The 21174-nt window shown below is 56.3% G+C and overlaps 6 protein-coding genes across 6 annotated transcripts; 4 read left to right on the top strand and 2 right to left on the bottom strand.

Annotated features, from left to right (window-relative positions):
• Positions 1-298: 298 nt before the first annotated feature.
• Positions 299-7444, top strand: C8Q71DRAFT_886910 (Sec63-domain-containing protein; the record flags this gene model as incomplete). The annotated part of the gene is made up of 7 exons (XM_047928582.1): positions 299-1861; positions 1910-3159; positions 3212-4733; positions 4789-5045; positions 5098-5491; positions 5543-6505; positions 6564-7444. 7 exons carry the CDS (start codon positions 299-301, stop codon positions 7101-7103), a joined length of 6489 nt encoding a protein of 2162 aa, XP_047773433.1. The 3' UTR covers positions 7104-7444.
• C8Q71DRAFT_377178 (uracil-DNA glycosylase-like protein) lies at positions 6972-8791 on the bottom strand. The gene is made up of 6 exons (XM_047918161.1): positions 8223-8791; positions 8139-8157; positions 8010-8089; positions 7880-7950; positions 7454-7726; positions 6972-7381 (listed from the first exon to the last, which is right to left on the bottom strand). Exons 1-6 carry the CDS (start codon positions 8626-8628, stop codon positions 7271-7273), a joined length of 960 nt encoding a protein of 319 aa, XP_047773434.1. The 5' UTR covers positions 8629-8791; the 3' UTR covers positions 6972-7270.
• A 296-nt stretch (positions 8792-9087) lies between these two features.
• Positions 9088-10952, bottom strand: C8Q71DRAFT_717311 (CNDP dipeptidase; the record flags this gene model as incomplete). The annotated part of the gene is made up of 9 exons (XM_047921156.1): positions 9088-9138; positions 9192-9234; positions 9286-9413; positions 9464-9641; positions 9693-9899; positions 9955-10196; positions 10249-10533; positions 10593-10812; positions 10864-10952. 9 exons carry the CDS (start codon positions 10950-10952, stop codon positions 9088-9090), a joined length of 1443 nt encoding a protein of 480 aa, XP_047773435.1.
• Positions 10953-12164: 1212 nt separating this feature from the next.
• C8Q71DRAFT_911440 (uncharacterized protein) lies at positions 12165-14281 on the top strand (the record flags this gene model as incomplete). The annotated part of the gene is made up of 14 exons (XM_047929134.1): positions 12165-12258; positions 12321-12478; positions 12533-12684; positions 12750-12860; positions 12914-13019; positions 13074-13101; positions 13160-13266; positions 13320-13505; positions 13571-13623; positions 13695-13773; positions 13856-13889; positions 13943-14079; positions 14140-14181; positions 14241-14281. The coding sequence occupies exons 2-14, from the start codon at positions 12454-12456 to the stop codon at positions 14279-14281; spliced, it is 1101 nt and encodes a 366-aa protein (XP_047773436.1). The 5' UTR covers positions 12165-12258; positions 12321-12453.
• Positions 14282-14590: 309 nt separating this feature from the next.
• C8Q71DRAFT_787172 (histone-fold-containing protein) lies at positions 14591-15686 on the top strand. Its single transcript, XM_047925163.1, has 3 exons — positions 14591-14963; positions 15028-15276; positions 15336-15686. The coding sequence occupies exons 1-3, from the start codon at positions 14820-14822 to the stop codon at positions 15399-15401; spliced, it is 459 nt and encodes a 152-aa protein (XP_047773437.1). The 5' UTR covers positions 14591-14819; the 3' UTR covers positions 15402-15686.
• Positions 15687-15837: 151 nt separating this feature from the next.
• On the top strand, positions 15838-21123 carry C8Q71DRAFT_787175 (uncharacterized protein). The gene is made up of 10 exons (XM_047925164.1): positions 15838-16186; positions 16253-16372; positions 16427-16538; positions 16768-17061; positions 17110-17196; positions 17246-17377; positions 17425-20509; positions 20564-20655; positions 20709-20826; positions 20880-21123. The coding sequence occupies exons 1-10, from the start codon at positions 15966-15968 to the stop codon at positions 21002-21004; spliced, it is 4386 nt and encodes a 1461-aa protein (XP_047773438.1). The 5' UTR covers positions 15838-15965; the 3' UTR covers positions 21005-21123.
• Positions 21124-21174: the final 51 nt, after the last annotated feature.

The following is a 21174-nucleotide window of genomic DNA, read 5'->3' on the forward strand; positions in this document are numbered from 1 at the left end:
CCCTCCCATTGCCATCTCAATGGCCCAAAAATTCTTTAAATATTTTTACTGTGTACCTAGGATGTTCTATCAAAGTTCTAGACACTCACCCGGGCACTCAATGCACACATAGGCTCAGGAGGACGCATCAACTGCTTAGGTGGCCGAGATCCCGGCCGGCGTCAGTACTTATACATAAACATAACCCAATAATGTGTGGAGTTACTTCATGACTAATGAACAATACAACATTTTCAGCCACCGACCAGCCTGCTCATCGCTTCGAGCGACCACCACCACCTCTTTCACGCCATTCACGATGTCTGCGAAGCGGGATCTGTCTGGCTACAACTATGCCGCCATCTCGTCTCTCGTCTTGACGGCAGACAGGTCCGCTCTACCCCGTCGCGACAAGGAACCTGATGGTGCACCTACTTCTCTTGCAGGTCGCATCGACCCCCGCGAGATGGGCTCGAGGGTCCAGCGGGAAGCCCCTAAAGACCTCGAGAAAAAGAAGAAGAAGGCCGCGGATAAGCAGGACGACACCGAAAAGCAGCTGTCTAAGCGGCGAGCTGCAGCGGCGACTGGCTTTGGCTACACCGATATCCTCGACGCGACCCAGGATCTCGAGGGCTTGACCTACAGACCACGCACTGCCGAGACGCGGGAAGTGTACGAGCTCATTCTTGCGAGCGTGCACCAGGCTCTCGGGGACCAGGCGCACGACATCGTCCGGAGTGCCGCAGACGCGGTGCTCGAGTCTCTGAAAAACGACAACCTGAAGGACTTTGACAAGAAGAAGGAGGTGGAGGAGGTTGTCAGCCCGATCTCGAACGAACAGTTCTCGCAGCTGCTCAACTTGTCCAAGAAGATTACCGACTATGGCGCGGAGGACGAGACGATGGCGGACCCGGACATGGAGCGGAAGGACGCGGAGATCGACGACGAGATGGGAGTAGCGGTAGTGTTCGACGAGGAGGAGGAGGAAGAGGAGGAGGAGGAGGGCTTTGAGGTGCGCGAGGAGTCAGAAGAGGAGGGAGAGGGCGCGGAGGGAGAGGCCCCACCCGAGTCGCTGGAAAACGACGACGAGCTTGTCATCGGCGGGAGCTCTGCAGCGCAACACGGCAAGGCGCAGGTCGACAAGGACATCGTCTCACCACATTCCATAGACGGCTTCTGGGTCCAACGCCAGATCTCAGAGGTCTATCCTGACCCCGCCACTGCGGCAGAGAAAGCGTCGGAGGTGCTGTCGATCCTGGGCTCCGAGTCCAATCTACGCGACTGCGAGAACCAGTTGATGGACCTGTTCGAGTACCAGAGCTTTGACGTGATCACCAAGTTCCTCAAGAACCGAGACGTGATCGTATGGTGCACCAAGCTTATGCGGAGTGACGCGGACGAGCGCGTGAACGTCGAGGTCGCGATGCGGGAGAAGGGCCTTGGCTGGATTCTGCGCGAGCTGGCGGGAGATAGGAAGGCGAAGGCGCGGACTGACGCGATGGACGTGGACGAGAAGCCGAAAGTGGAGGTGCCAAAGACCGCAACGCTAGCTCCCGGCTCAACGGTGCAGCCCAAGGCGACGGTCGATCTGGAGGGCATGGCGTTCAGCCAGGGTGGACACCTCATGTCGAACAAGAAGTGCAAGCTGCCCGAAGGGTCGTTCAAGCGGTCGAAGAAGGGATACGAGGAGATCCACGTCCCCGCGCCCAAGCAGAAGCCGCTTGCCCCGGACGAGCTGGTGCCCGTCACGGCCCTGCCGGAGTGGGCGCAGCAAGGCTTTTCGGGAATGAAGAACCTGAACCGTGTCCAGAGCAAGCTGTATCCTGTGGCCTTCGGTACCGACGAGCCTCTGCTACTTTGTGCGCCTACTGGTGCCGGAAAGGTACGTTGACTGACTTTGTGTCTCAGCTCATGCTTATGTGTGTCATAGACGAATGTCGCTATGCTTACGATTCTGAACGAGCTCGGCAAGTATCGGGACGAGCAGACTGGTGCATTCGACCTCGACTCGTTCAAGATCATTTACGTCGCCCCTATGAAGGCGCTCGTGCAGGAGATGGTCGGCAACTTCAGCTCGCGACTCAGTGTCTTCGGTGTCAAGGTCGGCGAGCTGACGGGTGACTCGCAAATGACGAAGCAGCAGATCTCAGAGACGCAGATCATTGTCACGACTCCCGAGAAGTACGACGTTATCACTCGCAAGAGTACGGACACCAGCTACACGAATCTCGTCCGGCTCATCATCATTGATGAGATTCATCTACTCCATGACGAGCGTGGTCCAGTCCTGGAGAGTATTATTGCGCGTACCGTCAGGCGCATGGAGCAGACGGGAGAGTACGTCCGTCTTGTTGGTCTCTCCGCCACGCTGCCGAACTACCACGACGTCGCTACCTTCCTTCGCGTCGACCCTGCGAAGGGTTTGTTCTACTTCGACGCGTCATACCGCCCTTGTGTACTCCAGCAACAGTTCATCGGTGTCACGGAGAAGAAGGCAATCAAGCGCTACCAGGTCATGAACGAGGTCTGCTACGAGAAGGTCCTCGACCAAGCTGGCAAGAACCAGACGCTAGTGTTCGTCCACTCGCGTAAGGAGACGGCAAAGACGGCAAAGTCCATTCGCGACATGGCTATCGACAAGGAGACCATCACGCAGTTCGTCAAGCCTGACGGCGCCACTAGGGAGATCTTGCTCGAGGAGTCAAACAATGTAAAGGACCCGAACCTCAAGGATCTGTTGCAATTCGGCTTCGGTATTCATCACGCAGGGATGTCGCGTGAGGATCGTGGGCTCGTCGAAGAGCTTTTTGCCGACGGTCACCTGCAGGTGCTGGTGTGTACCGCGACGCTTGCATGGGGTGTCAACCTACCCGCGCACACAGTCATCATCAAGGGCACGCAGATCTACAACCCGGAGAAGGGTCGTTGGGTCGAGCTATCGTCACAGGACGTACTGCAAATGCTCGGTCGTGCTGGTCGCCCTCAGTACGACACGTTCGGTGAAGGTATCATCATTACGAACCACTCGGAGCTGCAGTACTACCTGAGCTTGATGAACCAGCAGCTGCCCATCGAGTCTCAATTCGTTGCCAAGCTTGCGGACAACCTCAACGCAGAGATTGTACTTGGGACCATCCGGAACAGGGATGAGGCCGTTCAATGGCTGGGCTACACCTATCTGTGAGTGTGTTTGACTCGTTCTTAATGTGTGTTCTCATTACCATGCCTTCAGCTACGTCCGGATGCTTAAGGACCCAGTGCTCTACAGCGTTGGCATCGATTACCTTGAGGACGACCCTAGCTTGGTCCAAAAGCGCGCGGACATTGTGCATACGGCTGCCGTGCTCTTGGAGAAGTGCCACCTCGTCAAGTACGAGCGCGCGTCCGGCCGGTTCCACAGCACGGAGCTTGGTCGCATCGCTTCGCACTACTATGTCACCTATAACTCGATGGCGACGTACAACCAACACCTCCGCCCGACGATGACGATGCTCGAGTTGTTCAGGGTGTTTGCACTGTCAAATGAGTTCAAGCTTCTTCCAGTCCGACAGGATGAGAAGCTGGAGCTTGGCAAGCTGCTCGAGCGAGTCCCAATACCTGTGAAGGAGAGTGTCGAGGAGCCGGCAGCGAAGATCAACGTCCTCCTGCAGGCCTTTATCTCGCAGCTCAAGCTCGAAGGCTTTGCCCTTGTCGCCGACATGGTGTACGTCCAGCAGTCTGCTGGCCGTATCTTGCGTGCGATGTTCGAAATCTGTCTCAAGCGCGGATGGGCGGTCCCCGCGCAAGACTGTCTCGCTCTCTGCAAGATGGTTGAGCGGCGCATGTGGGGATCCATGACGCCTCTGAGGCAGTTCAAGGGTGTTCCGGCGGAGATCGTCCGGAAGGCGGAGGGCAAGCAATTCCCTTGGTACCGTTACTTCGACCTGAACCCGCCAGAAATCGGCGAGTTGATCGGCATCCAGAAAGCCGGCAACTTGGTACACCGTCTCGTACACAGTTTTCCGAAGCTGCAGCTTCAAGCCCAGGTCCAGCCCATCACGCGCACGCTTCTTCGTATCGACCTGACTATTATTCCTGACTTCCGATGGGACGAGAAGATCCATGGCGCAGCTGAATCGTTCTGGATCATGGTCGAAGACGTCGACGGCGAGATCGTCCTATTCCACGATACGTTCATCCTACGGCAGCGGTATGCAGAGGACGAGCACAACGTGACGCTGACGGTGCCCATGTTCGAGCCTGTCCCTCCCAACTACTATATCTCCATCGTCTCGGATCGCTGGCTGCACGCGGAAACCCGTCTGCCCATCCTATTCAAGCACCTCATCCTACCTGAGAAGTTCCCACCCCCCACACCTCTTCTCGACCTCCAGCCCCTGCCCCTCTCTGCTCTGCACAACAAGGAGTTCGAGAGTATCTATTCCTCCACAATCCAGACGTTCAACAAGATCCAAACACAGGTGTTCCAAGCCCTATACACCACCGACGAGAACGTCTTCGTTGGTGCGCCAACGGGCAGTGGTAAGACTATCTGCGCTGAATTCGCGCTCCTGCGGCTCTGGAGTAAGCGCGAGCAACAACGGGCGGTGTGTATCGAGCCGTACCAGGAGATGGTCGATCTTCGTGTCGCAGAGTGGCGCAACAAATTTGGCAATCTTCAGGGCGGCAAGGAGGTCCTTAGCCTGACAGGAGAGACGAGTGCGGACTTGAGGCTGTTGGAAAAGGGCGATGTTATCGTGTGCACTCCGACACAGGTACGTGCTACGTGTTGCTTGTCTCGAAAGTATTGAGCACTGACGTTATATATAGTGGGACGTGCTGTCAAGGAGATGGCGCCAGCGGAAGAACGTGCAGACGATAGGTCTACTGATCGCCGATGAGATCCAGCTTGTCGGCGGTGAGGTTGGTCCCACCTACGAGGTTGTGATTTCCCGCACACGGTACGTATCCGCTCAGACCGAGCTGAAGACCCGTATCGTCGCATGCGGTGTGTCGCTGGCGAATGCTCGGGATCTCGGTGAGTGGATGGGAGCGCCCTCGCATGCCATCTTCAACTTCCCACCGAGGTAAGTCTTGAGCTGTCCTCGCGTAGACTCATGTTGACCAAACTTCGTGTAGTGCGCGCCCGCTCGACATGGATATTCATCTTCAGAGCTTCAACATCCCGCACTTCCCATCGCTCATGATCGGCATGTCGAAGCCGGCCTATTTGGCGATCCTCGAGTACTCGCCGACGAAACCGGTCATCATATTTGTCCCATCTCGTCGACAATGTCAACTCACCGCTGATGACATCCTTACACACTGCGGCGCGGACGACGACAGCAACCGTTTCCTCAACATCGAGGAGGCCGATCTTCAGCCTCACCTCGATCATATATCTGATCCCGGTCTGGTCGAGACACTCAAGCACGGTATCGGGTACTACCACGAGGCTTTGAGCAAGCAGGACAAGAAGATCGTCGAGCGTTTATTCCAGTCTGGTGCCATACAGGTTTTGATTGCGTCGAAGGTAAGCAGACTCATGGGCCGTCTTCATACAACGAGCTGACCTAGCTACTAGGACACTGCTTGGAACCTCCCGGTCGCCAGCTACATGGTGATCATAATGGGCGTTCAGTTCTACGAAGGCAAGGAACACCGATACGTAGATTACCCTGTGATGGACGTCCTGCAGATGCTCGGTCGCGCATGCCGTCCCATGGAGGATGACAAGAGTCGCTGTGTGCTGATGTGCCAGCAGACTCGGAAAGACTTTTACAAGAAGTTCCTTGCCGAGGGTCTGCCCATCGAGTCACATTTGCCTACACACATGCTCCACGACTACTTCCTCGCGGAGATTGCGGTGAAGACGATTGAGAACAAGCAGGATGCGATGGATATCCTCACATGGACGTACTTCTACCGGCGGATGACGCAAAACCCGAATTACTACAACCTGCACAATGTCAGCCACCAACACCTTTCCGATCACCTCTCCGAGCTTGTCGAGAATACCCTCAACGACCTCGTCAACTCGAAGTGCATTGCCATCGAGGACGAGATGGACGTCACGCCACTCAACCTCGGCATGATTGCGGCGTACTACAACATATCATATGTCACCGTCGAGGTGTACACACTCTCGCTCAAGGAGCGCACGAAGATGAAGGGTCTTCTCGAGGTCGTGTCCTCGTCCGCCGAATTCGAGTCCATACCCATACGTCGGCACGAGGACGTGCTCCTTCGACGCATATACGACCGCGTGCCTGTCAAGCTCGACCGCGCAGACTTTGAGGCGCCGCACTTCAAGACGTTCCTCCTGTTGCAGGCGCACTTCTCGCGTCTGCAGCTCCCTCCGGATCTCGCAGCAGATCAGGTGCTGGTGCTGGAGAAGGTCCTCAACCTGCTCTCGGCTTGTGTGGATGTCATGTCGTCCAATGCATGGTTGAACGCCCTCAGCGCGATGGATCTGTCGCAGATGTGTGTCCAGGCCTGTTGGGAGTCCGACTCTCCGCTCAAGCAGATTCCGCACTTTGAGCCTAATGTAAGCATTTATAGCTTTACTTCCGTTGGCGTTGCGTCTGACCTCGATTCTGCTGCAGGTCATTGCAAGGTGCAAGGAGGCTGGTGTCGATTCTGTCTACGACATCATGGAGATGGAAGACGACAAGCGCAATACCGTCCTGCGTATGGACACGCGCCAGATGCGTGACGTCGCAACGTTCGTCAACTCCTACCCCACCCTCGACGTCAACTACGAGCTCGCGAAAGGCGACTACTCCGCGGGCGCGCCGATCCCCATCAAGGTCTCACTCAGCCGAGACGCGGACGAGGACACGGAGGGCGACGACGAGATCGTGGTCGCGCCGTTCTATCCTCAGAAGAAGCTCGCGAACTGGTGGATCGTCGTCGGCGAGCCGAAGACACGCCAGCTGCTCGCGATCAAGCGCGTTACCGTGCACAAGAATCTTGCGGTCAAGCTCGAGTTCTCGCTTCCACAGGGCACCCACGCGCTTAAGCTCTACGTCATCTGCGACTCGTACATCGGCGCGGACCACGACATCGACCTGGACCCGCTTGACGTCGCAGAGGGCGAGGAGAGCGAGAGCGAGGAGGAGAGCGACGATGCTATGGAAGAGTAGATGAGTCCGGGACACTGATGCTTATGTTCTTGCTGTTGTCGTTGTAGTTCTGCTTTGTGGTCTCCTCCAGTGTATCATTAGTGAAGTACAGTACTGTGTATGTCATATTACATGCTCTCCTATATCCCCCTAGATCGAACGCGTATACGGCTATCTATGAATGACTTCTACTTCGCTGATGGTCGGACGACGGTCATCGAGGACGTATCCACTCTACCATGCTTGACCTCTTGCAGCCGTTGCTTGAGGAGAGCAAACAGCTCGGTTTTGTCCTTCATCTAAGATCCGACGTAAGTACGTCAGCTCGCGTGCACCTGCTGTGCAGGTTGTGTCCGAACCTGATACGCAACCACCCTTGCTGACGAACTCGGGAGGACGAAGAAGAGCGTCTCGCGCACTTCGTGACCGTCTTGTACCGGGTGAACGACCTTGTACGGCTGTATGTCGTACAAAAAGGCTTTGCCGCTCCTCACGACCGTCACCCCGAGGTCCTTCATGCCCCGTTCGATGGCGTCCCAAATAAGTTTGCCCACAAGAGCAATTATTCGTGGACGATATCGGGCGATCTTGCGGACGAGGCTCGGAACTCCTGCAGCCAATTCCTTCTTTGACAACTCCGCAGCCTAGGAACCGCCGGAACGTTTTCTCAGCGAGGGTGACATGAAATCGACAAGGTGTTAGGTCTTACCTCTGCACTCGGTCGTTCAACGATGTTGGTCTAGCAAGCCAATGATAATCACAATCATGGTGGCTATCAAAGCTCGAGAGAGACTGACCAAGCCGAAGTTGAACCGATCACTGATGGTGTGGTCTTCCAACGCGGTGACTTGTTCACCATTTGTCAAGCCTGCATTTAAATCAGACAAGATAGCATCTAGCATCCTATGTTGTTTTGTTATCTCTTACCTGATGCAACGAGACACGGCCAAAAGTGGTTGCTACCATGACCATAGTGGTGACCAATTTGCGCAGAGCGTACCGCTGGGCTTCAAGTATGTGAGTGGATGGCGGAAATCGACGAAGATCGAGACCTACTTGATACCACAGAACAATACTGGCGGCGCAAGGCGATAACTAAGCACGAATATCTCGCTGTAGGTCAGACAATAAACAACTCACTATCAAGTTCCTCCTTCAAAAACTCTGGGAGCAGCTGCAGGTGCGCATACTGCTCCGGCGATGCGTAACCCCGCTTCGTGTTTATTTTCTTGACCTTCCCGACAACTTCTTGCTTCACCGTCTTGACGACGGGAAAGGAGGTGTTAAGGAGTTCCTGCTTTACCGTGCCGCGTCTGACTCGCGTGGACTTCCGAGTCGGCTCGAGTATCGGCTTCGTAGGAGAGGACTCGGGTTTGACCCCGCGGACATGGGAAGAGGAGGGAATAGGTGTCGATGGAGTGCTACCTGCTGCTGAGTAGGCGAATTTACTGGCCAGAACGGCCCCGACAGTGCTGAAGTCCTTGATATCGTCATTAGGCTCGGGCTTGATATTGGTGCTCATATGCATATTGTCTGCGCCAGCCATACGTGCTACGTGCGATCAGAGGTCAATCGAGAAAGCACTCGAAGGTGTTGATAGCGGGTACTAGGAACGACAATAAAGCCAGGGATGAGGATGATCCCCGTAAATAGACGCGTTAACCGCGGAGGCAATCCACTGGCGATCCACCAATGGAGGTCGAATACACTGGGCGCTCATGCCACTGAGGCAGCCCGAGACACACTCAAGTACTCAGTACCTCAGTACTCATCCGCGCGCACAAGGTCCAACAACAACCACGACCCCACATACACCCACACGGGGTAAGACCTAGTCCTGGTAAAATGCGAGACTAATTGATGCCAGTTTGCGACAACGATAGTGATACAAAGCCAATGCATTGATACAGCCCCGTCTTGTACATACAGCAATGAATACATGTCAGTTACTGCACCCACTCGCCCCATGTGCCCCATACCGTGGCCCCCTTACAACATGGGTTGTTCATGCGGCGATTGAGCTGACTTCATACAGGTAGGTGCCCAGCAGCTTGCTCTGTAGAGAACCCATCAGTTTGCAGGATGCTAGGATAGGTAGTAACAACGTACGCCTTCAATGAAGTTGGACCTGTCGAGCTTTTCATTCGTCGAGCTTGACGAATAGTTAGCACGCGGCAGCAGTAGACAGATAAACGGGACGCACTGAGCACCGTCGTCGCCACGACCCATGGGCAGAAGAAGGACATTTACGCCCAGGCTCTCCGCGAACGTGAGCGTGACGGGGATGGAACCACCTTCGCGCGTAAGGTCGGGGGTCCGCTTGTACACAGCCTGCACGAAATACTCAGCCACTGTAGCGATCAAAGAAAGGAGGCCCGTACCTCCGTCGCCTTGATTCCCGCCTGGTAGTTCCAGTGCTTGTAGTCCGCGATCCAGGGCTTGCCGCCGTGCAGGTTCTCCACCTTGAGCTTGTTCTTCGTGTTGAGCTTCTTGAACTCCGAGAGGATGTGTGCCTGCACGAGCGGCTCGACCGTCTCCGGTGTCTGGGGCGGGACCAGACTATGACTGCTATCAGCAGTTGGTGCACAAACGATGACTGGCGCGACTCACCGAATGCTAAACTTGCCAGAGACGCTCGCGGGGATGACCGTCTTCGCACCCGCGCCATAGAATGCACCCTCGATGCCGTGCAGCGAGAGCGATGGGTAGCGCATGCGGCCCATCAACACGGTCGACTTGTCCGATGAGAGCGCAATCGGGGCGCCGACGGCCTCCTCGATGTCCTCGATGCTGTAGTCGAGGTTGTCGTAGATCTTCCTGCGGGCCAGACTTTCGTCAGGTTGTCGCCAGCACAAAATACGAAGCCTCTTACTTCTCCTCCTCACTCGCAGCGGGGACCATCTCGTCCACGCCAGGGATAAGGATCTTGCCGTCGGGCGCGACGAGCTTGCTCATGAGGATGACGAGGTCGGTCATGGGCTCGTGCACCGCGCGGCCGAAAGCACCGGAGTGCAAGTCGCGTGAGGGGCCGGAGACGGTGAGCTTGAGGTAAACCAGCCCACGAAGACCGTAGGTCAGGCACGGCGTGCGGGTGTTCAGCCAGTAATTGTCGGACTGTCGCGAAGTGCATGAGTGCAAGTGCAGACCGACGGGGTTGTGCACCTACGATGCAAACGGCGTCTACGCCACCGAACCAGCCATCCTTGCCCTTCGCCGCCTCGGATGCAATGAGCTCGTCCAATCCCTCGCTGCCGCTCTCTTCCATGCCCTCGAAGCAGAAGCGCAGGTTGACGGGGAGCTCGAGGCCCAGCGCCTTGTGCGCCTCCAGGACGTTGAGCCATCCGAGAATCGGGCCCTTGTCATCCGTCGACCCACGACCAATCAGCCTGCCCGTGGCGTTGTCGACGACGAGCGTGAACGGCTCCGTGTCCCACCCATCGCTCTTGTTCGCCTGTGCAACTCAGGCAGTTCAGTCGGCCGAACTCGCACACCCTCATGCGGACGACTCACAGGCTGCACGTCGTAGTGTCCGTAGATGAGGATCGTCTTCTTCTTGGGATCGTCGCCAATGCGGCCAAAGATCGCGGGCGGCAACTGCAGCTCGTGGCCGTCCATGACGTGCTTGCCGAGGTCGACCGACTTTGTCTGCGCGCCGAGCTGCTCGAGCTGACTCTGCAGCCAGCTGCCCATCTTGAAGACATCGGGGCGGTGCTTCGGGTCGCCGCTCACACTGTACAATCCAGATGAGCTCGATGATGAGCTCTGCGAGCGGGTTTCATACCTCGGAATCGCTACCGCCTCCTTGAGCCGCTGGATGAAGCCATCGGCGTGCTCGTCAATGTATGTGGTGAACTTCGTGGGTGCGGGCATCGTGCGAGGACCTGCGAGGATCTGGTGTGTAGTGAACTTTCGTGAGAGCTGCAGGCCAGGAATTGACTAGTGACTGCCTGAGGCGGCCGGGGAAAGCGATCTTGGAAGAGATGCTAGAATTGAATTTGATGGTAACTGAACGTTGTCCAAGAAAGGAAGGTGTAGTAGGACCAACTCGAAGTCCGTCCAACAGGGTCGAAGCGAACCTTCACCAACTCCTTCATCGCGAACAATACCACAGGCTATCCCAGTCGAGGGGTGCTGGTGGATGTAAGGACCTTCTGTGCATCATTCTACGCGTCATTGACAGGAGCTTCACAACGAACAGGCTCATACTGGTAACCTTCGAATGCAGTGTCATACAGAGGCATAGGACGGATTCAAGAAAGCAGCGCCATCGTCAGTTGAGAGAAGTACATCTTTCCAAGTCGAGTGATTTCTCTTAAAATTCATAAAAGTCAGAGTGCATATATCTTCACGGCAGTAATGCAATCTCAGGCTCGGAATCGTCCTCAGCCTCACACGTCAGCCCGCACGGCTGCGAAAGTTCGAACAATATTCAAAGAAGTCTGGGTCGAGTTCTGTGCATGGGAGGCAAATTTTACGACAGAAACGCTTCAAGTTGCAGCTATCGATAGTAAAGCGAAGAGTGTCGATTATCAGCAAGCACCCCTTCGCGCAAACGGTGCCTACCTCCCTACGAGCGGGGATTCAACACCACTCAACCATGTGGATGGCACGAAATCAAGGGCTACAGAAACATTCCTGGTTCTTGAACTCTACGGAGACTCCATTTCGACCGAGGATGCGGTCAAAATGGAGACAATTACATTGACGGATTTCGAGCCTTGCTCATCCTACCAGGGCTGCACGCCTATCCCGGCCAACCTACTCCAGGGAGACGACCCGAGCGATCTGAAATTCATACCACTTGCGGATGACCCCACCTTCAATGCCGCTGAATATTGTGCAGACTACGAACACTTGGCGTGGCAACTTCAAGAGAAAGAAGTCGATCCTGACTGTAAGTCTTCAAGAGCCGACTGGTGTTGTCGCTGAACAGTATCCCATCTCTGTCAATGCTTTGCCATTGGCTCAGTGAATGCAATCATTCTTGAAACAGCTCTGTGACTGTGTTACAGATACGGCATCCCGATAGCGCACATTGACGAGGCCGACGTCCTACCCAGGCCACTCAAAACGTACACGGGGGCGTGGGGCATAATTTGGATCAGCACGCAAAGGTACGGTCAGGTCTACATAGGGCTCCGCCCTCAGTGACCCTAAAGGGACAAAACAAACAAAGGTACGGTCTTGACCCGTCGTCCATTTGTGGTGTGACTTGACTCCCTATGCATACGGATATAGCGACATCATAGATTGGCCAGGCTCCTCTCGAGCGGACTATCCGCCTCTGCTCGACCTCACCGTCCCCGACGCAAGCGACCTGCGCACGCGCCTACAAGACGACCTCTCGCTGATTTGCTCGAACTTGAGCTGCATGCAAGCGTCGTGTTTGACACACAGTGCGTTTCCGTGTGTACCTACCTGGCATGCAAATATTGATGATGTCTGTTTAGATGTGCGCCAGGTGACCTTACCGTTGGCACCTGATGACGAACGGTTTAAACACGTACTACGAGTCGATCGTGAAGAAGACAAATATAGAAAAGGGAAACCTCACTGCGGAAGTTCGTGTTACCTCCTACGGCCCCGTGACGTTTCGAAAGAAGTGGGAACTTTGCGCGCACGACGCACTCGAGGTTGTTAACTGGAAAGCTGCCGCTCTCTTTGCAGAAAATCGCCTGGACGCCCTCTGAAAGAGCAGAGCTGCGCATGATGTTGCAACTAGACTCGGGCATGTCTCCATGCGACCTCTCTGTGCTCTGTCGTAAGCCATGTCGAGAGGTAAGACTGCTCGAACTGTACTCCTGAACTGTCAATTGCTCAACTCTGACCAGATACCCGCCATGCGCGAAATATTGGCGCCGTGGCATGCTCAGAATGCCAACTCCAGACTTGCTACTCCAGCAGATGCCAGTGAGGATGCATCAATTCATGAATATAGTAAGTGGAAAGTCTGAGCTCTACACGCCATCACGCTCACAATGACTGACACAGAGGATACCTACGCCAGTCAGTTTGCTCCGTCAGTGCTCATGTATCATCAGCACACTGCTATCTGACAACTTGAACCCACTCTCAAGGTTGAACGACCTCTGTGATCATGTCGGGCCTTGCACCGCACAAACCCGGTGTGCGTGTTTCCTCAACAAGTCGCACTGCAGCAGGAGCTGTCGGTGCTCGCCTAAATGTATGTTGTCTGCTCTCAATTCCAATCCTCTATGTTGACTCAAAGGCATTCAGGTGGCAGGCGGTGGACAGGATGCCAATGCGGGCGCAAGGGCGATGGGAAGAATCGTCGATCGTGTCTCACGCAAGCTTGTCCGTGTCGCCGGGCGAGTCGCGAGTGTGACCCCGAGCTATGCACACCGTGTTATGAGCCGGTGCGGGAGGCGAGGTTTCCGGGACGTCTCGGGTCTTCTTCGAACGGTGAGCCTAGTTCAGTAACGATAGCGTGACACTAAAACGCGTTAAAATTGGTGCGTTCTTTACAGGAGCCCGTTCACTTCAATGTCGTAATTGTCAGATACAACTGGGATGCCGAAAGGTGAGTGCGCAGTGCACAAATACGCTATGGACAAGGAGTGAATATGACTTATTGAACCTTCGTTTGCGCAGTCTCTGAAGTTGAAGCACAACGAGTCGACGGTAGGCGTGTTCCTCGTGGAGTCCGCTAAGGAAGGGGACCTCATTGCAGGTATGACCTCTCCCATTTTATGACCGCTCATGTTACACATTTCTGATGTGCAATATCTCTGCAGAGTACGCTGGAGCCTGAGAGCTCATCTACGAGACGACCTCCGAAGCTCGAGTGTAAGCAAACGGACTTACTCTTTTGCGTTTTGAGCCTCATCATCATGGTGCAGTCACCTGGCGCGGGATGGAGAGCGAGACGGTGTGTATAACTTGAATCAGTCCTTCGACATCGACGGTGCGTATGCTGGGAACGAGACTCGCTTCATCAACTCTGCTCCAGCGGCGAAAGCGACTGGTAGACTTGCCAGTGAGTTTGTCCATGCGGTAGTGTGCTGCCAGTATCATTGAACGCTATGCATCTACTCAGCATTTATGGTGAACGGCGATCATCGCATTGGCGTCTTTGCGAGTACGTCCAGTGCTCCGACCTGTCTGACTCTTAAGTTGATGTATGCCCGATCACAACAGGAAAGAACATACCCGCAGGTGCCGAGCTCACTCTCGCCTAGGGGACATATCTTCATGACTGGCTGCCCGTGGAAGGATCCATCCTTTGTTCATTCTGCTGGTTGCGATCTCTACTATACTTGGATGTTGCGTATCTAGAACCGGACACTTCGTGATGCAGATAGCAGATAATTATAACATACTGCTCCGATGAACCTACTGTTGAATGCCGGCAAAGCCGTCTCCAAATACCTTGTTTCCTATTCGCAGCTCGCTGGCGCAGGTGGTCATTCTTGCTCGTAGTTCCCAGTCGTCGCAAAGAGTCGGATGGTGATTGGCTGAGCGGTGTTAGCACACGCGATCGTGGCGCGCTGTCTGGCTCGACGCGTCGCGCGACCGCGCCCAAAGGTCGTCGGACGACGAGCGCCACGTGCCGTACAACGCCTCTCTTCCCACCAGAACACTCGCCGCCCAAGTCGTCCACATCCGCGCCGCCCGTCGCTCGCAGCGACGACCGCTCAATTCGCTTCAATTCGTGTCGCGGCGAACGCAGACTGACAGTGGCTGAAGAGGGCTGCCCACCGAGGGCAACAGCTTGCCATGTCCGACTTTCCACCGCTCAATATCGCTCCTCAAGACGACGGCTCGGGCGTCGCCCCAGCCACCGTCGAGCCTGCACCGGAGCCCGTACCCATCACGGACCAGGAGGTGGGCGAGTATCGCGAACAGGACCGCTTTCTTCCGGTGAGCCCTCTCTCATCGACTCTTTGGTCACGCTACCTCACGCATACGCCTCCGCGCGGCCAAGATTGCGAACGTTGCGCGCATCATGAAAGCAGCCGTTCCGGGTACGGCGAAGATATCCAAGGAGGCGAAGGAGTGCGTGCAGGAGTGCGTCTCTGAGTTCATCAGCTTCATCACGTCGGAGGCGGCCGAGAAATGCCAGATGGAGAAGCGTAAGACGATTGGCGGGGAGGACATACTCTATGCGATGGCCACACTTGGCTTTGAGAACTACGCGGAGACATTGAAGATTCATCTCGCAAAGCTGCGTCAGGTGCGTGTCTGTATTGCGTTACGCCTATTGGTCGTCTCATACGTAAGAGCGCTTTACAGCACCAAACCGGAGCCGGCAGCGAGAAAAGGCCAGGGGAGCCGTCAGATCCAGCGGCAGAGGACTAATATAAGAGAAAGTGCAGATCGTGTTTGCTGTCGGACTGCTGTTTGTACAACAACCTACTTGTACTATATGTTCGGTGCCTTAATAGTCCACGGAACCGCAGGCCGGCCGCTTTGTGACCCGCACCGAAGTCTCGAGAGGCAAACACGATGACTGGATGGGTGAAACTGGTAGGAACGCACAGATTTACGAACTCTTATTGTCGTCGTCGTTTGTCGAGTATCCCCGTCGAGTGGACGTGATGGGGTTTGAGAATATTAATGGATCCTCCTACGGTGGCATTGAAGTGCAAAGTCTGCACTGTTACTGCGACTGTATAATATTAATCAACTGATCGCATGGAGGCACGCAAAGCGACAGATCTTTCCCAGCCCACTCAGCGTACGTGGTCTTCACGGTGCACTTCAGTTACAGACTGCTCATTGTCAGTGTTGGCAGTGCGCGCCCTTTGGCTTGAATTTGTGGCAGTAATCCACATATGGAAACTCTCATAATTCACGTGAAATGCTGTACTTGCTACGCATCATCGCCGAGACACGTCGCCCCATCTCTCCTTACACCGCGACATGAAGCTCAAGGAAATCCACAGGACGTCGACCTTTGCATGGTCGCCGTCGCCATCGTTGCCGCTGCTGGCGACGGGAACGGTCGCGGGCGCACTCGACGAGTCCTTCAGTAATAATGGCCAACTCGAAATATGGGCCCCGGACTTCTTGGACAAAACACAGTATGACCTTGGTCAGGAGGGCCAGGCGGGGCCCAAAGCGTCGGTCACGACTACATCACGGTAGGTATAGCGGAAGCTCTGCTCAATCCTGCTACTGACGATCACTGACGCGTCGAATGTGTGCAGATTCAACCGGTTAGCATGGGGCTACACGGACGCAAGTCGACCGCGCGGGGTGCTCGTCGCGGGTATGGAGAACGGAGAGTTGGACATCTGGGACCCTGCGAAGATTGTCGCACATGCGGAGTGAGTAACGGTACCCAGCGTAACGCGTCCGTTCAGTCGTGAGACGTCCGACAGCCCTACAGAATCCCTAATCTTGCGCAACTCTACGCACACTGGTCCAGTACGCGGACTTGACTTCAACCCGATCCAAACAAACTTGTTTTCGTCGGGCGCGGTCAATGGCGAGGTACGTGCTCTCATTCGGTTCCGAGCTGCGGCCCGTAAATCTACGTGGGCACGGTCGTATGGTGCCATACAACAGCACATCCAATTATACGCAGTCTGCTTCTGGATATGAATGAAGCCATCTCGCTAGGCGTAATGGCTTCGGTGCAGCAAACGTGCCCTTATAGTGCTGATGCGCTTACAATCAGGCCGTGTGCGTTGTTCATTGCATGGCTGACAATGGACCATAGATCTACATCTGGGATCTTAGAGATCCTAGCAAACCCTACTCGCCTGGCACGCGAAGCACGAAACTCGACGAAATAACGGCCCTCGCATGGAATCACCACGTCCAATATGCTCTGGCGGCATCCAGCAGTACCGGTTACACCGTTGTTTGGGATCTTCGAGGCAAGCGGGAGGTCGCAGCCTTGACTTACGGTGGTGGTGCCGGTACAATGGGAGGTGCCATGCAAGGATTTGGCGGCGGGATGGCTATGGGTGGTAGACGTGGCATGAGCGATGTCGCATGGCATCCCGACAACGTACGTCTAGGCGCCTAATTTGTGTGGATACTGCTAATCGTCCTGTAGGCAACACGTCTAGTGACTGCATCCGAAGACGACACGTCGCCCGTCATCATGGTTTGGGATCTGCGGAACGCTCGTGCGCCCGAGAAGGTAGTTCTCCATACTGGCAGCATGCAACTTTTGCTAACCTTACGCCCAGATCCTCACCGGACATGAGAAGGGTGTCCTGTCGCTGTCATGGTGCAAGCAAGATCCGGATCTCCTGCTGTCGTGCGGCAAGGATAACCGCGCTCTGTGCTGGAATCCGCAAACGTCAGAGATCATCGGCGAGGTACGTGGCACACGGCGCTTTGTATCACTAGTCTGACACTCTCCCAGCTCCCGTCTGCAGACAACTGGGCGTTCCAGGTGCAGTGGTGTCCCCGGAACCCTGACCTGTTTGCCACCGCGTTCTTCGACGGCACCATCGGTATCCACTCTATCCAGTCCACGAACGAGGCCGCGCATGTGCCGCCCGTCACACCGCAGTCAGACGGCTCTGATATCTTCGGCGCTCCTGGTTTCTCTCGCGCGTCGCAGGCGACTCTCTCTCTGAAACACCCGCCGAAGTGGTTGCGCCGGCCTGTCTCGAGCTCGTTCGGTTACGGCGGCAAGTTGGTCAGCGTCTCAAACCTGCCCTCTGCCCAGGGCAAGACGCAAAGCAGCGTTGTGCACACCCGGAAGGTCGTCACTGAGCCGTCGATCGCGGAACGCGCAACGAAGCTGCAGGCCGCGGATGAGGGCGAGGCTCTGAGCACCTTCGCGGAGGAGAAGACGTCGGAAGGCAAGGTTGCTGAGGCTTCTGCTAGCTGGAAGGCGCTGCTCAGCCTGTTCAAGGCCAACTCGAGGGATGAGCTCATCACGCTGCTTGGGTTCTCGAAGGAGGAGGTGGCCGCTCGCGTGGCAGAAGCTGTCGAAAAGTTGACGGCCTCCGCTGAAGCCTCTGCGACACCCATCGAGGATGACATCACCGAGGCAGCCTCTGATACAGGCTACAAGCCGCCCGTGGTCTCCTTCGCAGAACCCGAGAGCGAAGCACGCTCTGACAGTGGGGGAGAGGATATTGACGAGACCGGTTCCACTGCAGCGGAAGCGACGCCGTCTGAGGTCAGCGCAAGCGCCGCGTCAGATAACACCAACATCCCTGTAGCCGATGCCGAGTCTACTACTACTGCCCCCAGTCTCTTCGGGGACGATATCATCGGAACGCCGCAAACAGATGCTGCCGCCGACTTCTTCGGTAGCATTGGTACTGGGCAGAGGGACGATGATCAGATCCAGATCCCGCACAGGAACTACGGTCTGGACTCCTCCGTGGCGGCGACAATTGGTTCGGGACCGTCCTCTGTGGCATCTGAGGCTCTGCAGAGCAACACATTCAAGATTTATCCCCCCGACGAGTCTGAGACTGACCGCTTGGTTACGAAGGCTCTCGTTCTCGGCGACTTCGACTCCGCGGTGTCTCTCTGTCTCTCGTCTAATCGCTTTGCAGACGCCATCCTGCTCGCGGTCAAAGGTGGTCCACAGCTTTTGCAGAAGACGCAGAAGGCGTACTTCGAACGCCAGACCACTACTCTACCGTACTTGCGTCTATTTCAGTCGATCGTCACCAACGACCTTGCTGATATTGTCCAGAATGCCGACCTTCAGGAGTGGCAGGAGATCTTCGTCGTTCTCTGCACTTTCGCCAGTCAGGAGGAGTTCTCTGGCCTTGCAGAACAGCTCGGCCAGCGTCTCGAATTCCAGTCGAGCCTCGCGAAGGTGTCAGGCGCTCCTGAAGCCGAGGACAAGGCGGCGGAATTCAGGAGGAATGCAACCCTGACGTACCTCGCTGCCGGTCGTCTCGAGCGATTGGTGAACATCTGGATCGAAGACCTGGCCGAGGAGGAGCATCGTCTACTCCAGGACGAGAGTCTGCAGGGCTCTCGATACACTGCGCACGCGCTTGCTCTCCAGACCTTCATCGAGAAGGTTACTGTCTTCCGCAGCGCGATCAAGTATGAGGATACGGACCTGAGTCAGAAGACAAACGGCGAGGACGTGGATGACATCACCTACAAGCTCTCCGGCCTCTACGATCGCTACTTCGAGTATGCTGACCTGCTCGCTGCTCAGGGGCTGGCTAAGCAGGCTGTTGCGTATCTCAAGCTCACTCCGGATGAGTACCAAGGTTCCGCAGGTTCACCTTTGGATTTCAAGGTCATCAGGGACCGTCTACTGAAGGCCTCTGGAGAGCAGCGGCTTCCTCCACGGTCTGCCTCGTTACAAGCAACTGCCAAGGCAGTCCCAGTGACCTCCTCCAGCTCGGCGTATGGGTATCCGGCATACAACGCCCCCACTCACACTCAACCGGCCGTCGCAACTCAGGCTCCTGCGGCACCGTCGTCATTGTACGACCCGTATGGTAACGGTTCGACGGGCGCTCCGAATGCGGCCAACCGATATACTCCTGCCGCTCCTGCAGGAAACCTGTACGCGCCTCCTGTCCAGGCCACGCAACCAGCACAACCATATCAGGCAACGGCCCCGATGACCTATCCCAACGCAGGCCCGTACGGCCGCCCAGCGTCTCAGCCTCAGCCAGTTGTCGGTCAGGTGCCTCCCCCACCTACCATCCTCCCTCCTCCGCCGCCAAGAGCTGCGAATGCAACACCGTCCGGCCCGCCGCCGCCCCCGAAGCGTGACGCAGGTGGATGGAATGATGCGCCATCAAGCATCGCGCAGCGACGCGGCACTGGCCCCAATAGCAGACCGGCTGCCATCACTGCTCCCTTCCCCAACGCGCCGATGTCTCCTAGCCTGCCTAGCACGCCGAGCTTCGGTCACGGTCAACAGCCTAGCTTGCCACCACCTCCGCGTCCTGGAAGCGTACAACAACGACCTCCGCCACAACCCCAGGGCCAGCGTATGCCGCCTCCGCCGCAGGGTGGTTCGGGACCATACCCTCCCCCGCGTCCTCCATCGGGTCCCCCCAATGTCATGGCTCCCCCTCCTGGTCGAATGATGATGTCGCCGCCGCCCGGTCCTGGCATGACACGGTCGCCGCAAGCACCTGGCTCTAGTCCATACGGGCCGGCGCCTACGCTGCCCGGCCAGACGCCGCCTCCCATGCAGGGTCGACTGCCTCCTGGTGCTCCGCCGCAGGGTGTGCCGGGTCCGTCTGGTCCGTATGCGCACCCGACACCCCCGCCCCACGGCCCGCCGCCGATGGGTCCTCCTGGCCAGTCGCAGTTCGCTCATCCCCCGCCGCCGCAACAGCAGCAACCGGGCCCGCAAGGACAGTTTGCGCCCCCGCTGCCGCGGATGAACGCTCCTCCTGGCGGTGCGCCCCCTCAGGGCCCCCCGCACGGCCCGCCGCGAGGTGCACCGACTGGTAATGGCTCGGCAGCGCTGGGACGTACAGGCCCGCCGCCGTCGAAGTATCGTGAGCATGATTATGTCTAACGTACGCTCTCCCAGTTGACGCACGCCTTCGCAGCTCCTGGTGACCGTAGCCACATCTCCGACGAGATACAACCGGTGTACGTTGTACTTTCTGGCCAACTGGAGCGGCTGAAGCAGACCACCCCGGTAAGTCTTGCCTGCTAGTAACTGTCTGTGGCTCGTGCTGATAAGATATATAGCCTTCACAAAAACGCCTTGTGGATGACCTTGAAAGGAGGATCAATCCGCTATTCGACGCACTCAATTGCGATACATTGTCGAAGCCCGTGCAAGAAAAGCTGCTCGTACTGTCTCGAGGTGCGCGTATCATAGCATGCTGACGCATTTACTGGGGCTGACAGGTGTGATAGCGATCGAGGCTCACGATCGTGATGGGGCCATGGCACTGCACATGGACCTCCTCACGACGGGTTCGCTCACGGATGATATTGGCTTGTGGATGTCGGGCGTGAAGCAGCTCATTCTGCGCCTGTAGGGCTCCGCTGCAATGACAATGTTTAAAGGGATGGGAAGAAAAACTGTAGGACAATGATATTGCGCTGGCGTAGACGTATTATGATTTCGTGTTGCAATGAATGTTCTCATGGATGGCTCCGCGTTGTGAGATCTCGAGAGTAGTTACCGGGTAAGCCCCTACAAGAAGTC

This window comes from Rhodofomes roseus (genome assembly GCF_022264815.1).
Source record: "Rhodofomes roseus strain CIRM-BRFM 1785 chromosome Unknown C8Q71scaffold_33, whole genome shotgun sequence".
Taxonomy (NCBI): domain Eukaryota; kingdom Fungi; phylum Basidiomycota; class Agaricomycetes; order Polyporales; family Fomitopsidaceae; genus Rhodofomes; species Rhodofomes roseus.

Excerpts from the sequence above, each read along its gene's own strand:
- C8Q71DRAFT_377178 (XM_047918161.1), bottom strand. The coding sequence starts at position 8,628 with ATGGCTGGCGCAGACAATATGCATATGAGCACCAATATCAAGCCCGAG. Across the intron at positions 7,727-7,879 it reads ATCGGTTCAACTTCGGCTTG|GCTGCGGAGTTGTCAAAGAA; the intron begins GTCAGTCTCTCT and ends GGCGGTTCCTAG. Across the intron at positions 7,382-7,453 it reads CGAGTTCGTCAGCAAGGGTG|ATGAAGGACAAAACCGAGCT; the intron begins GTTGCGTATCAG and ends GTCGGATCTTAG.
- C8Q71DRAFT_787172 (XM_047925163.1), top strand. The coding sequence starts at position 14,820 with ATGTCCGACTTTCCACCGCTCAATATCGCTCCTCAAGACGACGGCTCG. Across the intron at positions 14,964-15,027 it reads AACAGGACCGCTTTCTTCCG|ATTGCGAACGTTGCGCGCAT; the intron begins GTGAGCCCTCTC and ends CGCGCGGCCAAG. Across the intron at positions 15,277-15,335 it reads ATCTCGCAAAGCTGCGTCAG|CACCAAACCGGAGCCGGCAG; the intron begins GTGCGTGTCTGT and ends AGCGCTTTACAG.
- C8Q71DRAFT_787175 (XM_047925164.1), top strand. The coding sequence starts at position 15,966 with ATGAAGCTCAAGGAAATCCACAGGACGTCGACCTTTGCATGGTCGCCG. Across the intron at positions 16,187-16,252 it reads TCGGTCACGACTACATCACG|ATTCAACCGGTTAGCATGGG; the intron begins GTAGGTATAGCG and ends GAATGTGTGCAG. Across the intron at positions 17,197-17,245 it reads ACGCTCGTGCGCCCGAGAAG|ATCCTCACCGGACATGAGAA; the intron begins GTAGTTCTCCAT and ends CCTTACGCCCAG.